The following is a 16,638-nucleotide window of genomic DNA, read 5'->3' as shown; positions in this document are numbered from 1 at the left end:
ATTGTGTATGTGTGTGTTTGTGTGTGTGTGTGTGTACTTGCACTTCCTACATAATGAGGACCGGAAGTTTTTAACCAACAGAGTGAGGACATCTTTGGAGAGTGAGGACATTTCAACCCAATCACCAGAATAATGTTGGCAATGTTGAAACTTTACATTTCTTTAGGTTTAATTGTTTGTTTTATGTTGTGACAATGCTGTGCTTATATACTGGTTATATTTAGGCACATAAACCACTTAGTTAGGATTAGGAGAACATCTAATTTTGGCTTAAAGGGGCACTATGTAGTTTTGTAGAAGAAATTCAAACTCAGATTTGACTAAGTAATAAAACAACCTATGTTTTTTTTTAACATAACTGAATAAATAAGCTGTTCTCAGAGGAAAATAAGGTCCACAGAACATTGTTTGAAGCCACGATTGAATACTATTTGACTTTGTTTATATTTGTCATATAAACAAAGTCAAATAGTATTCAATTGTGTTGTTCTTTAAGGTCAGTTTGTTTATTTAGTATATTTAGTCATGAAAACAAAGAGAGTTTGTGTAATTAGTTCATTGGACATTAAAAAAATCAGTCCATCAAGATCTTTCTCTTCTGAAAAAAATAATTCATAATGGACCTTTAAAATACCTGTACAGACATGACCGGAGTTGTCCCGACAACTCTTTAAAAACACCTGGTTTTGTCGCCACAAACACGGTTGGAAACTGTCCAGAGGTTTCCTTAAAAATGCTGAATCATTTCCCACTTACAAATTGAACCGCTGAGTTTGAATTTCTTCTCCAAAACTACATTTAAAGGGTAACTCCAGTGGCTCAGTTGCATTGTGGGTAATGTAGTCACCAGGTTTTAAAAAGGAAGAAGAACGCCTGGAATAGAAAAAGGGTTATATCTCTGCTTCTGCTGTATCAATTTTAATTATTTATTTTTTTTAACTCTCCATAATGAGTCCCACAGTGATGCAAGAGGAGTGTGCCTACATTACCCACAATGCAACTTCTGAGTGACATCACTGGAGACAATTTATCAGATTGCGCGCAGCTTCCTCTGGAGCCACAAAAGGCTTTACACTACTTTTTACACACATATGCAGTCCAGCTCCCCAAGAACCTGTAAACACACTTCAGTGTGTGAAATTGATGGATACCCTTTAAATGTAGCCTCTGACAATTACACGCTTAATTATAATAATTTAAAAAAAGGAATACTGAAATTAATAAAAACTAAACTAATGAGAAATGGTGTGTTGGTAGAAGCAGATTTCTGTAGGAAGAGCTCTATTGTGCAACATGGCTTTTGTTGGCAGAAATGAATTCGAGAGAGCTATGTCGCTATGGAAACAACAGCAAAGAGAGCGCGAGAGACGCAGAGATAGAGAGAGATATGTGCTGTTTGCAGAGATGGACAAATATTTTTGTTGGGCATCAGACAAGTAGATTATGGGGGTTTTTTTTGGTAATGATGTACATTTTTTATTAAAAAAGTGCAGATGAATGTGTGATTTTTTTTCAATATACAGTGCAGATGTAAACAATCTGTAAGCAAATCTGTACATGTCACATGCTCATTATGATCCTGCTATTTTTACATTCTGCACTCAGTAGGTCAGCCTTTTGTTGCTTTGCACGAGGTGACACGCCCGCCTGCCTCATGCAGATTAGGAAGAGGAGGTAACAGAGCTGAGTTTTTGGGACTTATTCATAGATCCTGTTAAATCGATTTTTCTTTCTTTTCTTTTTTTTTCTTTTTATCCTCTTCTCCCCCAGATCTCGACTTGTTTGCCAAGCATAAATTTGTCACTCTCTCTTGGCTTTGCATTCTCAATCCCCCGTCTGAGCCCTTCCCGTCTGCACACACTGTGATACCTGCATTGTGCCTCTGCTGCTGCCTGGATGACAACTGTGCAGCAGCAGCAGCAGCAGCAGGAGGAGGAGGAGCACACTGATAATTTGTGTCAGGTTCTCAAGTGGACTGACGCTGCTTCTGTGGTGGATTTTAATTGCATTTGTCTGACGCGACAAAGACCAACCTCGGGTTTGAAACGCGATTGAACAAAAGCATGTCGGTGGGTGCCGAAGTGGTCATCTTCAGGAAAACAGTGGGGAAGGGAGGAGAGCAGCAGATGGAGTGAGAGAGCCCAATTGCCTAATGAGGTCTCACTTGTGGCACTGAGTGTGAAAAAGACCCTGCTTTCTTCTCTTCTCCCTCAAAAAGGGAGCAGCCCTAAGATCTATTTCATGCTCTATTTTTACTCCTGACTTTTACTCCAATATTAGCACAATGGCCTAGTTTTTAAATGTTTTAATAGTCTGTCTCCATTAATGAAAATATGGCAATGCTGTCTGACTTATCAAATGACGTTTAAATAGGGGAAATGAGTCAAGCTCCTGTTCTATATGAATCACCTTTAGGTCCTCTTGTCCACACACTTGTTGCCTTTTTTTTCTCTGTGCATTGTCACTCCTACCAGTGTTAAATGTATTTTCACATCCCCTTCTTTTTGCCACTGCACCCACTAACATCTTTACATAATTGTTTTTGAACCCACACAGCCTGCTGTATATAGGCTCCTCTCTGTCTCTCTCTCTCTTCTCAAAACTGTTTTTGTTCATCCTCAGCAAACTCTAATTGCTATGGTAACAAAATACACGTCCCTCCTCTCCACCAGCTTTCATTCAGATGAATTTTGAAATCGCCATCATGAAATATTACTGTGGGAAGGGGAGGTGAAGGGAGGGGGTGGTGCCGGGCTGCTTATGCGCTCCTGGCTGCGTGATCATTTTCCAGCAGGTGATCAGATTTGTAAGATACCGTCTGATCTGGCGATTCAAGCGGCTCTCGTGCCACATTTTGCGGCTTCTTATAGAATAACTCCACGTTCAGGTTTGCAGAGAACTTGATTTTGAGGTGTCAAACGGGCTTCCTTTCACACGAGACCTTCCTTTTTGTCAAGTTCGCCGGGTCGAGAAGATGCGTAAAGTTTGCGAAGACTTTCCTCGGATCTCTCCAGCTCATGAGCGCAGAGTAGTTCTCGATCAGGCAGATCAGAACGAGCTTGGATGTTGAGAGAAAACTGTGAGATATAAACTCAGCGGATCCTCTTTTTCTTTTCTTCTTCTTCTTCTTTTTGTTTTTTAGCTCCCTCCGTTTGCTTGACTTTGAGACGCGCACACATTAAAAGTTGTCAGAGCTCGTTTTTACGCGCGGTTAAACAGATGGGATAACAGAGATGCTGAGTTTTTTGCAGCGATAAAATATAATCCAACTGAATGATATAATCATTTGTTTCTTGTGGATATGGAGTGATAGGAATCTGCAACTTTTGGGGCGAATTCTTGGCGTTAGAAAAGCTCTCAGTGGATTGAAGGTGGACCCTTTTTGTCGTTTTCACATCACATTTTTTTTCTTTGCTTGAAGTCCTGTAGTAAGAATAGAAACAAAACACTCTATCTAAGCCGGGCGGTCTCCTCATCTCTTTGTAGAATGGCTCGGTTTGGAGACGAGTCCGTTCCCGGCACGGCGGACGCCGGGGATGGGGACTTGGAGCAAGGCGGCAGCGGGGACGGCCAGGACGCAGCGGCGGCGCAACTCTCGGCTTCTATGAAACAAGCCAAGGCGCAGCGGGCCCGGACCATGGCTCTGTACAACCCCGTCCCCCACCGGCAGAACTGCCTCACCGTCAACAGGTCGCTCTTCATATTCGCAGAGGACAACATCATTAGGAAATACGCACGGCGAATCATTGAATGGCCATATCCTTCCATAATGATAACCTTTAAAGTTGTGTGTTAAGTTTGCTTTTCTTAGTTTGTTACAGAGAGTGCATGTTGGGCTGATGTCAGGTCAGCACCATGGACAGCTGCAGGCAGCATGTGAACCACTCACATTCACTCCTGTGTGTTAAATCATGTCTAAAAAGTGCCATTTTTAAAGCGCCTTCTCAGTGTTTTTAATGTTTTTTCACATCCAGAGAGCTGCCTTAGTGGTTTCTTATCTGATCTGCATAACCTGCTCCATGATGTCCACTTGCCTTTCACTAATCCCCCCACACAAGCATGGATTGTAACCCTCTTCTCATGATTCTGCTCAGTAACTCGCCTCTGATTTGATTCATCCATGTGCTCCAGTGCTGGCAGAAGACAGAAAGTTAGCATGTGGTGATCATTAGAAGCAGCTCAGCTCACTGTGGGGGTGGCATGTAGGCACATCTCTGCTGCCTTAGTGCTCATTGGAATATGAACCTGGCCATGAGTAGGTGTCAGTTCAAATCCACCAGGCAGCGCTTCTCTGCTTCCTGCTGCAGCCAACAGTTTCTTTCTGCTCAACTTCTGCAGGATCGAACAACAACAACACGAGCAGGGAAGTTATTTATCTAGCAAATAAATGTGTTGTAGACACAGATCAATAACACAAGAGCGCTGCTTTTTCTCCTTCACTGAAATGTATTTTGATTTACCTTAACTGTGTTTAAAGTGATGAATCATGTACATGTTTTGACGTTTTCAGAGCATAATCAGCTCAACAGCATCCCTCAGTTGCCATATCTACCCACAGCTCCTCCTGTCTTACACCCCCCTGCAGTGCAGCGTGCCAGTCTCCCACTGTTACCTAACCACAGGCTCTGTGTGGTGTGTGGGAGTGGGGCTAGTGGTCAAGACTAGCTGGCCACCGGCAGCACTGTAATGTGACTGTCGGTATCACAGAGGCAGAGGTATGTGGGAGAGAGCTGGCCAGTAGTACTGTGGCGGATCGTGGGCTGTAAAAGCAGCACATGTCAGAGTATTGACTGGGCGAGACCCAGATTTTTTTTTTTTTTGCACACAGCGTCCAAGTTCTGAGCTCGCAAGTGGAAAACAGATTCAGATGAATTCATAGCGATGGTGTGTTTCTTTGACTGTATGTTCCTGCAGAAATAGACTGGAGTGTTACAGTATGGCTGTAAGTTTAGTAGTTGCTGGGACTCATAATGGCTGATGTAGGTCAAGGTCTCTGCACCGTGGAGTTAAAGGCTGCAGCTATGAGTTGATTAATTGATTAGTTGATTGACAGAAGATTAATTTGCAACTGTGATTAATCACTTTCACTTTCAAACTTCTCTAATGTGAGGATTCGCTGCTTTACTTTGTCTCATTCGTAAGGCTCGGCAGTATATCGATATGATATCATTATCGTGACATGAGGCTATATATTGACTTGGATATCGTTATATTATATATTATGATATGGCATTACTGTTGTCTTTTCCTGGTTTTAAAGGCTGCATTACAGTACTTTTCTGAACTTACCAAACTGTTCTGCTTGTTCTAAAACTTGTCCTAGTCATCATATCCACATTATTAATGATTATTGATCAGAAATCCTATTGTGTTGATATTAGATTTTCAGCGTCGTTGTGGCCAGAAGAATTCACGATAACGATATTATCATGATATTCACCCACATTATGGGCAGCGTCTTTGCTCTTGTCAATGTGGTAGTGGCTAGCTAGTTACAGCATCTTATTTTTTTTTCTGTTTTATGGCAGGTGGCAACTAGCAAGGTACGTTACCGCCAGTTACTATGACGATGCAAGAATGGAAAGAAACAGAAATGAATTAAGAGGCACTGGATTATTTATATGATATTATCATACTGGTTATCATCACAATGTCAAAAATATCTCATTTTTACACAGCACGATTATCACCGTTATATCGTGAAACCCCTACTTGAGGTATTTGGTGAATTTCACCCACTCCGAGCATTTATGAAGTGCTTAAGATGAGATTTCAAAATATCAAGTTGTGTATCACGATATGGACAAATTTTGGACTGTTGGTCAAGAAATTTGAAGATGTCAATGTGGGTTTTTTGTGCTGTGGGTTAGGGTTAGGGTGCTGTATTGTTCTGGTGTACAGTTTAAATGATAGACATGCTGGTTAATGTAGAAAGTAATCAACAGAAAAGAAAAACAGTGAAAGTAATGTTGTAGCTCTAGTGTGTAGTTTCCCAAAAGGTTTTAGAAAGCTACAGTACTTGTTGCATCGCAATTTGCAAGTGTCGCTGGGATTATGTTCTGTCATCAATGCTAGTGCTGTTAGCTAAAGTTAGCAATTTCTGTGGACACATTAGCAGTTTAATGTAATGGAGGTGAGATGGAAAAGCCGCCACGGAAGAAACGCTGTGTGGTTGAGGCGAAAAATGGATCAACTCTCACAAATAAAGCGATGTGCCCTCTCTGCTGACAGATGAATTCAGTGCTCGAGGAATTCAATGTTGAACGCTATCATGAGACAAATCACAAATTCTGCGACTAAGTCTGTGTGTTATCCTGTCTGGCTCTCAATCTAGCCTGTGCACACCTGGTGTATACATCACTGCTGACCATTCGTAAATGTCAGCTGTACAGTTTCAGACTTTTAAATATGGTTCTTGGCTCCCAGACAGCCATTAGTTTCCATTTATTTGCATATGACACAAGACCTCCTAAAGCTTTCTTTTGTGATGTAATCCATCACACTCCATTTATTACTGTCACAGCTACATTAGGAAAGTTACCTTGACAAAATAAATGTAGAGTTGATGTTGCCTGCGGTGGATTGCACATCTCAGGAGAGTTTCATACAGCAGTCGACAGACAGATAATTATTTTTCTTTGCTGTTTTTCTTTCTTTTTCGATCATAAACAGAATCTCTTTGGGTCTTGTACTTTTGGTTTGATAAAAACAAACACTTTTGGGCTTTAGGAAATAATGTTGGATGTATTTTTCATTTTTTTCAACACATTTTAATGGACAGTTTATCGGCAGATTAATAAATGTTGCAGCCCTATTTTGTTTTAAAATGTTGCACAGTTTTACATTAAATTAAACCAAGGGGTGAGTTTGTATCCTTTGACGATCAATCAGTAAGTGAAAAACATTGAAATGATCATAAGAAGTAGAGAAGAAAAGGAAAATTACACTCAATGGCTGCTTCAGAAGCCAGTAAAATATATCAAAATATCTAAAAACTCAACAAAAAGCACGGTTTGTGCAGTTAAATGGTTTTGTGATTCATCCCAAATAGTCCGAAACATGTAACAGGTAGTAACAGAGCGGGTGACGTCTATTAAGTATTCCCACTTTAGCTATTTTCAACTGCTTTTCAATGGCAACAATGTGGACTTGTCAATGTGAGTCAGTGTGGGTCCCAGAGGCCCCCATCACAGCACTCCTCTGTGAGTCAGTGACCCCATTTCTCTCAAGGCAGGAAAATTAATAACAAGAAGCAGCTGCCTCATGGGAACTCTGAGGGACTCAAAGTCACAAGCACATACAAGTGTTGGGGCAAATATAGTCAGAGGAGCTTGCATGTCGGTTCGCACATATACACATATACTGTACCAGGAGGGGCAAATGCGTGCACACACACATACAGATGTTTCAGCTGCAGGAGGGTAGATGCTACTTTTGAGAAATTAAAGTAATGATGCAAGAGATTCTGTAAGTAATGGGGACTTTGGAGTTTATAGGATTATATTCTCAATAGGTCACATCAAGAAAATAGAAATGTGAAAGAGAAATTTATCTCGTTTTCCAAAGTTGCAGTTGCACAAATGAGTCAGAAATGAGTCAAGAGTCGTGTTCATGTTCTTTTGAAAAACTTGGATCGGCAGATTTGTGATCTAAGGCAATGTTGATTAATATGGCTGATATTTTTCATTCATTGTTTGATCTATGAAATCAACATCAGCGTTTCCCAAAAACCCAAGGCAATGCCACCAAATGTTTACCTTCAATGCCAAAATAAATGTTGGCAATCTACATTTCTGCAAACCTCAAATATGTAGATGTAAAAAACTTTACATTTCTTTAAGTTGCAACTCTATGTTTCTTTAGGTTCAATTTTCAGTCTTATGTTGTCTCTTTAGGCACAAAAACCACATGGTAAGAGTTAGAAAAACGTCATGTTTTGGCTTATAATACCTGGGTCTGTTGCCAGTAACAGTTGGCAAATGTCTGATGTCTCCTCAGAAAATATCCTGTGGTTTCACACTTACGAATGCTGGAACGTCAGCGGTCTTGCCCAGGTGTTCCACCACCTTCTCCCGTCATGGAAGTCAGCTCATGTAATCTGACTTCCAGATGCGACACAACATTGTAGAAATGTTGATATCATACATTTGACGAATTTCACTGTAAAATGCCGACATTTTATTCTGGTGACTGCATTTGAGAATGTTTCATCTTCAAATTTTCTTGCATTGTTTCTGGAGGCAACTATTGATTATTGTCAATTATTTTTAACTATTAATCGATAAAATTATGCCTATAAAATCTCTGTTTTGTCCGACCAACAGTCCAAAATCTAAAGCACAAAGAAGCAGGGAACGCAGAACATTTGGCCCAAACAATCAAGAAACTATCAAACTTGAATAAACGTTTCAGCTTAAAACATTCACACGGCCACAAAACTCTTGAATCTGTTCTCTTTTTGTTGAAACTGAATGAACAAAGTTTTCGTCGCTCCTGCTTTAATATCCAGACTTTTACGACCTTCTGCTTTACGAAGCTTCACAATCGAAGAGTTCAAGCCAAAACCTTTCTTTAGCATCAAAGCGATAACACTTTTGAAGAAGAGAGTTTGTCTTACAAGAACACAAGAGTCGACAGCCCGCGGTCCATGTCGGTGTCAGCTGTGTGCTGTGAAAGCAGTTATGACAACTGTTTGCTGTAGTTTGTGTAGTTAAACCAGTCAGGCCAAGGTGACTTCACAGCGCTGTCTCTCTCTCGCTCTCTCTCTCAGTGCCTGCTCTCGTTTTCTCTTCATGAAAAGGACTTTTAAAAGCAGGTTGCCATGGATACTGCAATCTCTCTCACAGATTGCTTCCAATACCAGAGAATATGAACCATGCTATAATTCATCTGTCATTCAATCATCCGTCCATTTATGTTGTTTTTTCCCTCTCCGCTGAAGCACACAGAAATATTCATACAGTTTAACACAAAGACTGTTTGTATGGATAAAGTACTGCTGTTAGTGTGTTGAACACTTAAACTGTTTTTGTTGTATCTTGTTTAATCATCTTCAATGACCTACAAATCATGATTAGATACATTACAAGCTGCTGTGTTAGTTAGTGTTTTTCCATGTTTTTGCTTGCATTGTTTGTTCGTATTTTTGTGTCAGTTTTGTGTCCATGTGTTGTGCGAGAGGACTTTCCTTAACTTTGCGGCCTTTACACCGTTTGAGTACATGATCCTGGCCACCATCACCGCCAACTGTGTCGTCCTGGCCTTGGAGCAGCACCTCCCTGGAGAGGATAAGACCCCCATGGCAAAGAGGCTGGTGAGGACAAAAGCTCTTTTCGCATCCTCCATACATAGGCAGTGTCATGAGGTTATTGTGAAATGCAAACCAGAACATTTCTAAAAACCCAAAAGGAAAAGTCCAAAATGCTTATTTTCCCTCTCACTTGTAGTGCTATTTATCCACGTAGATCGTTTTGGTACCAGTAATGGAGATAGAGATGTCTGCCTTCTCGTGAATATAAAAGAAGTAGATGGCACTCAGCTTGAAAAACTCAACAGCAATGTCTCTTTCCAGAAATCATGAACAGTTACTCAAGGTAGTCTACAGAGCTTGTTGTGAGCAGTTTCACGTAGGAATTATTTTCTTTCTGCCAAACTACACCTGCATCTTCTCATGAATGAGCTGACTAAGCTAAGTAAGCTAGCTAACTTTACAGTTCAGCCGAGCCAATAATGTTTCCATCCCGTAAGTCTCTTCTCTACAAGTAGAGGCATGATGATATGGCTGGCAGTTTGGTAGAAAGAAAACAGTTCCTAAATGAAACTGCTCACAATGTCTGTGGATTATCTTCAGTAAGCGGGTCACGATTTCATTGCTGTGATGAGTTTTTCAGATGTATCTTTTTTGGCGCTTTGAGCACCACAAGCCATCTAGTTCCCCTTGTAGTCGAGGGAAGTAAGATATCTCTACGGTCAATATCTCCAGAACTCAGCAACTCACACCAAAACAATCTGCATGAATAAATAGCACTACAGGTAAGAGGACAAACATTTTCAATTTAGGGGTGAACTATCCCTTTAAGGAAGAGGTGGATTATTTTGCATGGAAACGGGTGAGGAAGAATATCTGTTTTAAAATGACCCAGCATACATCATCATCATGCCACATACAAATACACCTTTAGTTTTTGAAAGTAACTAGTATATTTACTCCAGTGCTATAAATACCTATTTTAAATACCATGTTATGATATTTTATACTTCTAATCCACTTCATTTTAGGGGGAAATATTTTACTTTGTACACGTTTACATTTATATGATAAATATAACACTTTGAATGGGACCATTTTCATGATGAGTACTTTCAAACTTTTTGTATATTTTGCTCATAATACTTTTGTACTTTTACTACTTATGGCACTATGTTTTCAACCCTCATACTGCATGCACCAAATGCGCATCAAATCCAGCAGGTTATAGTTTCGACGTTGTTCGTGGCTGCAGCATATATTAGTGTGTTTATCAGTTAAGTTCAGACACTTCTGACCGTTTTTTCGTGCATTATTTCCACAGGAGAAAACGGAGCCATACTTCATTGGGATCTTCTGCTTCGAAGCGGGGATCAAACTGGTGGCTCTTGGTTTTGTTTTCCATAAAGGCTCGTACCTGAGGAACGGCTGGAACGTCATGGACTTCATAGTTGTGCTCAGTGGGTGAGTGACATTAGTTTGAATTTGAGTTTTTTTCACAAAGTGAAAAATGTTTGTTGTAAATCGACAGATTGTCAAGTTACTTTCTTGCCAAGCGTACTGGTGAAAGTGTTCACGGAGGAAGAACAAATTTCAGTTTTGTAACTAACCAACGTTTTGACTGAGAGCCAATCAAATCAGAGGAGACTTTTAGATTTTGGATTGTTCAGTAGTCAAGTCGATTGTATTTTTATCGCACAAAATCACACATTTTCCTAATGGTGCTTTACAATCTGTACAGCATCAACACCCTCCATCGATTCGGATGATAAATGGTAGAATAAATGGGATAGACCAATATAAAAATACAACATCAACTTCTGTCAAGGCTTTCCTCCTTTATTTCTGTTTGGATGCTTCATAAATCTTCAAAGCAGTCATATCTGGGAAAAGCACAGGTGTGACTAATAAATTAACGCTGGCTCAGTTCCACCAAGCGTCCATGTAAATGAGCCAGTATGCAGAATACCAGGACCCTAAAGCTGGCTCACCTAAATGGAATACAGCCATCGTTAAGATTAGCAGCTACACCTGTACTCTTCTTATTATAGCATGTGAAAATATCTGCTGTGAAAATGATCTGTTAGATTACTGTTATTATTGTTCTGTTTTTGTGCTGTTAATAGGGAAGTTGTTACGAATTACAAGTTACAATACAGCCGAGGCATTTTTTTCTGCTTCTACAATATATCTGATCCTTCACTGCCGTACTACTGTTCATGTAGCGATGTAGCGATGACATATTTTTGTAGGCTAACCTGGAATTTAGCATCGCCCTGGTTCCCTCGACAAAGGGACAAAGGGGTTTATGATGCTTATGCTTGTCTCATTTAGCCACTTCTTAGCAACCGCTTATTTTAAGACACGTAAGCGCTTTATAATTAAATTGTGGGACATGTAATGAATTATTTAAGTCGTAGAACAAAATGTGTTAATATCTTAAGTCTGTGGTGACTACAGACCTTATTTCAGGTATTTAACCGGAAAACCAATTTAAAAAAGCTCATAGACTTTGAGACGAGGGAACCAGATTTGCAAAAAAAAAAATCACCAGATGTTGTGGTTGTTAAAGTAGCTAGTAGGCCTATGTTAGCCTAGTTAGCAGTGCTGAGTCATTTGCTAGAGGTCCATTGCTTTGACTGTGTTTTCCGCTATTTGTTTGGCATTGGTATCTGATTGCAACTGTAACTTGATATAATTTTGTCATTATTCGTGCTCTAGTCCTTGAGCTACAGTTTGGGGCAGACCATAAACAAGGTAGCGAGCTAACAAAGCAGCAGGTCAGTTTCGTCTGGAGAAATGCTGGTGTTATTGGTATATTAACCTCTGCCAGGTTATGTTTTAGCTCCTGTTTTAGCTCGTGTTTGACAACATTTTTGTTAATTTCTCACTTAATAACACATAAATCTTGACGAAAAAAATCTGGCATATTTAGGTGACTATCTGTAGTGAGTATAATTTGATGCAGATCCAAATAAAAATCCTGATCTTGCGGATTTAAATATGTTTTATTTGGTATTACCAAAATCAGAGGTGCGTTAGACGGTATCTGCTCTTCGAGTCCTCCAGCCTGTTTGTGGCATTCAACCCCAACCTTTATACTGAAGACATAAATCTGATGTAAAGGGATCACAAGTACTGTACAGGTTCATTTTTAAAAAAAGGGCCAGGATTTTCCTAAAATAGTTGGTGACTGTATTTCTAAGCAGATGTTACATTAATGTAGGACGTAGTGTATTTTTTGGGTTACTATTTTCAGCTATGGATTATTTGGTGCTCTAGTGAGTATTTGCAGCAGCAGGACGGTGTATGTGGGACTCAAAATAAACTGCAGTAGCCATTGTTATTTATTTCACCCAGTGCAACAGTGTGGGTCATCGATTGTCTATAGCACAGAGAAATACACTATATATATCAGGATGCAGCCACACAGACACTACTTGTAAGTAGGATAGATTCATTGTTGATTTTGGCTTTTTTTTTGTTGTCTCACTGTGTCCACATTAGAGAAAAGGCACTAAGATTCTGGTTAAAGGTCAGCTGAGGAGTCTTTTAATAGCCTATTAAAAAGCCACATATAACTCTAACAGAATGGGTTTGTGTACATATACAGACGTGTGTGTGTTTTGGAGATACGCCTCCAGCTGCTCTCTGTTAATTTTGAATTTGGTTGAACTCCATGATGAATTACAAACTCCACTGATTGTATGAGAGACTGAAATAAAGTTTTAAATTAATGCTCAGCAACTGATTCTGCAATTAATTCTGACAGAATTCATTTTTACTTCACCCGGCTGTGGCTGGTGAAGCAAAAGATTAATTCCAAGACACTGATTGTCAAGTTATGTTGGTGCATTCATGCGTGTGACGCTGCTTGTGTCAACGTTTATCATTATTGTTGCCATGCGTGCTTGTACTGCATTTTAAAGGCTTTCTAATCCCTGCGTGCTGCACCTCGTGACTGACAAACGGCAAAGCAACGGCTGACCCTATAGTGCGAGTCTTTATTGTTTATATGTTGATGCGCTTTCTCTCTATAAGCATATACATTTTTAAATACCACAAACATCCACAAGAAAACACATAAATGCAGGAAAATGTGTGTTTCCGTAGCACAGTCAGGCTCTACAGTCAGCAATATGTGGGTGGATAAGTGGATTGGCAGTTGTGTCTAAAACCTGCTCCGGTTCGCCCCCAGGACCTCTGTGAATTAAATGTGAATGCAGCGCTGGAGATGTTATGCAAAAGCATAGAAAGAATGGATGGATGGCAGAGAAAGAGAGAAGAAAAGGAGAAGGAAAACAAGGGGGAGGGAGGAAGATGGAGAGGCAGACCCAAAGAAAAACATAATGAGAGACTTTATTTGTTCTACTTACGACTGGGGTTTAGTGAATTAATTGTGCAGGAGTTAAGCACTGTTACCACTGTTGATGGCTAAGTGTACAGTATTCAGCTTTCAGGGAAGATTGCTGTCGGCATGTTGACATCTCATTTCAACCTGACACCCACATCTTTATTTTTCTCAGCATCTCTTATTTCTCTGACTGTCTGTCTTTCTATATCGCTGTCTCTCTCTCTCTGCCTCTTACATAAAAGGCACGATATCAGCATCACGTTTACAGACCAGTTAGTGCCGGACTCAACAGCTGAACAGCTGTGTTGCTGACAGATTTCCACAGAATTTCAAAAGGTGAAAGTGTTCAGACGATTTTAATAATCCATTATGAACAGCTGTTACCTCAGCAGCGCTGTTTGCTTCAGTGGGATACTTTGAAATTCTCTCATTATGCATCTGTCAAAGTTTGCAACAAAACTGTTTGCTCTCAGTTTCTCAATTAGCGGCTTGTTGGCTGAAAAGAAGCAGAGCTCGGTTTGGTACAGAGAAACAGCTCATTATTCACACGACTTTCACTAGTCTTGGATTTGACACCCCACATGTGGCCGGAGCGACATGTCGTTACGATGATCTTCTTCTTGTCTTCAAAGGCAGATCTGTGATTTAAACCTTAAACTACGTGACTCCACTACTGATAGCTAAAAGCAAAGAAGTGAAATTGAATGTAAATTGACTACCAGGTTTTCAATTTGTAGTTTAGTTGAAGCTCAATCTAAATTATGTTGTGTTTGTGATTTTCATGATGTAAAACCATGAAAATATAGCTAAAAATGACGCTACTTGTATGTTGTAATACGTTAATTCTGCCGTGAAGTCTGTTATAACCGATCAGATGACGCCAGCTACAGTTTCCCAAAAAAGGAATCAGTTATTTTTTTTTTGCAGCGAACCAGTAAAGCCTACAGAAGTGTTAAGTGTTACTAAAAATAGAGATTTGGCGTAGGATGTCACTTGATGGCCAGTGGCGCAAGTTGTGTAACAGTTTGATGGAGTTCACGAGTGTTCAGAGCGAGCTGTGGCATGAACCCAATTATTTTTATCAATCACCTGATTCATTGTTTGGTGAAATATGTCCACACTAGAACGGCCCTCAGGCAAGTGCATACCTCCGGCAAGTCAAATCCAATATCAGCCTCTATAGTACCTGTATCACTCTACATTTTAAACCACCCGTAACCCTTCATCTGAACAGTACGTATGTTTTGACTCACAGTTATCAGTCTTGATGTTCATGGGTTGTGTTTTAGTCCAGTAATGTTTTTAAAATTAGTCCACACAAGGTCTTTATGCAAGATTGGAGTTGCAAAAGTTTATGCATTAGTGTTTGGAGGTAGTTTTTGATAGGGATATCGATGTGCTGCACCTCAAAGAGGCTGCAATCATTTTTTTATTGCCAACGTATAAAATGACAATAAGAAAATAATGTGAAAGGGGTTGTGATGAACCTACAAAGAATTATTATCTGAATCTGCAGCTCCCCTCGACTTTCTGGAGCTTAATTTTCAGCTCATTGTTTTGCAAACATACTGTTTTTAGTTCATCCACACCACTCTCATGGTGTTGTTTCAGAAGTTTGAGGTGAAAAAGCTCTGAAAACTCACCGTACACTATCTGTTCCACAGACACAGTTAGGAGCTAGCTCATGAACTTAGTGGAGCATTTAGCCAGTAAAGATCCAGAAATTTCCCTGAGGAGTTGGCAGAGACCAAATCTGGAGCTAAAAGAGACTTAAATTCATCAGGTGGCCATAACCATGGCTACAAATGCAGGATAATGCTGCATTAACAAAAAAAAAAAAAGGTTACTGCAGGTTTAAATGGTACTGTGCCCGCAGGCTGTAAAGCGGTGTTTCATTGTCCTCCCTGGTTTAAAGTGTGCTTCGTTGCACCTGTAACCACACCTGACAATGAAGTGTCAGATGAGTTGTGGTGTGAAACTCCATTGGGTTTTATAGACTCAACGTTTGAGGTTAAGCTCTTCTAATACATCTGATTTCAGTTAACTTAGGTCATGAAATGCACAAAGTTGTCAGTGTTACTCTCTGCAGCCCACAGATCATCTTGCCTTATTCCAGCCACAGCTGGCTGGTAACTGACGACCTGGTTTCCTGCCACCTATCTGACACAGTTTCTGGTAGCACATATGCTGCTCTCCTCTCTCTCCCTCCCTCTCAAACACACACACATGCACACACAAACACACACACATGCACACAGTGACTATCTCTCACTCTGGTGGCACAGCACAAGTAAGTCAGACTTAAAAGAAAACACACATGTGTCATAGCGGCCGGTTGGGAATAAAATCGAGGCCACTGGGCCAGCGCTGGCGGCATTCATTCCATTTCATATTAATGAATTGCTAGAAGCGAATCTGCTGGGACACCGAGCTCAATTAAAATCCTTAATCTGAGTGAAGAGTGTGTAGCAAAAAAAGGACCACAGCTAAAACAACTTACCCACAAACCAAATTAATTCAATGGGATTCCTAAAATGGTCAATTATATCCTGAGGCGAACAGATTGGCTCAGGTAGACTTGATGCTTTGATTAGCAGTGAAATGTGTCCCAAATGACTTGTTAATGTCTGTGTGCTTGTTACTCCTTTTATCAGGCTGCAGGTACAGATTGTTGCCAGCGAACCTGTTGCCCTCATGTTGTTAAATTAGTTCTGACAACTCCTCCTATCAGACCTAAATTATATCGATCCCCAGCTGCGTCTGCCCGGCACACATACTCCTGTGTGTGTGTGGCTGTCAGCATCCCATCATGTTGCATGAACGGTATCAGCTTTCCCTTGTTGCCCCAGTCCCTCTTACAGAGTGTGACACTTTGCTAAAATTGTTGCTCTTTAGACAGGATGAATAATACCACCGGGTGGGAGTTTGGAGTGATTCATTAGCCATCTGGCTCAAAGACAGACACACAGGAGAGAGAAAAGACTCACTCTTGTCGGTCTTTGCATGTCAAAGCAGTTTGCATCTGTGTCATTTAATG

At 40.3% G+C, this 16,638-nt stretch overlaps 1 protein-coding gene across 1 annotated transcript in view; it reads left to right on the top strand.

Moving 5' to 3' along the window:
• Positions 1–16,638, top strand: part of cacna1eb (calcium channel, voltage-dependent, R type, alpha 1E subunit b) — a 66,081-nt gene that overhangs the window by 7,253 nt on the left and 42,190 nt on the right. Inside the window, exons 3-5 of the mRNA XM_084369047.1 lie at positions 3,487–3,757; positions 9,209–9,313; positions 10,572–10,711. Of these exons, the coding sequence (XP_084225173.1) occupies positions 3,487–3,757; positions 9,209–9,313; positions 10,572–10,711 (516 nt within the window). The remainder of the gene's footprint in view (positions 1–3,486; positions 3,758–9,208; positions 9,314–10,571; positions 10,712–16,638) is intronic.

The sequence above is a fragment of the Pagrus pagrus genome (assembly GCF_965226575.1).
Source record: "Pagrus pagrus genome assembly, chromosome: 12".
Lineage (NCBI taxonomy): Eukaryota > Metazoa > Chordata > Actinopteri > Spariformes > Sparidae > Pagrus > Pagrus pagrus.
The sequence above is the reverse complement of the archived record's forward strand: the minus strand, read 5'-3'. Positions and strand labels throughout refer to the sequence as shown.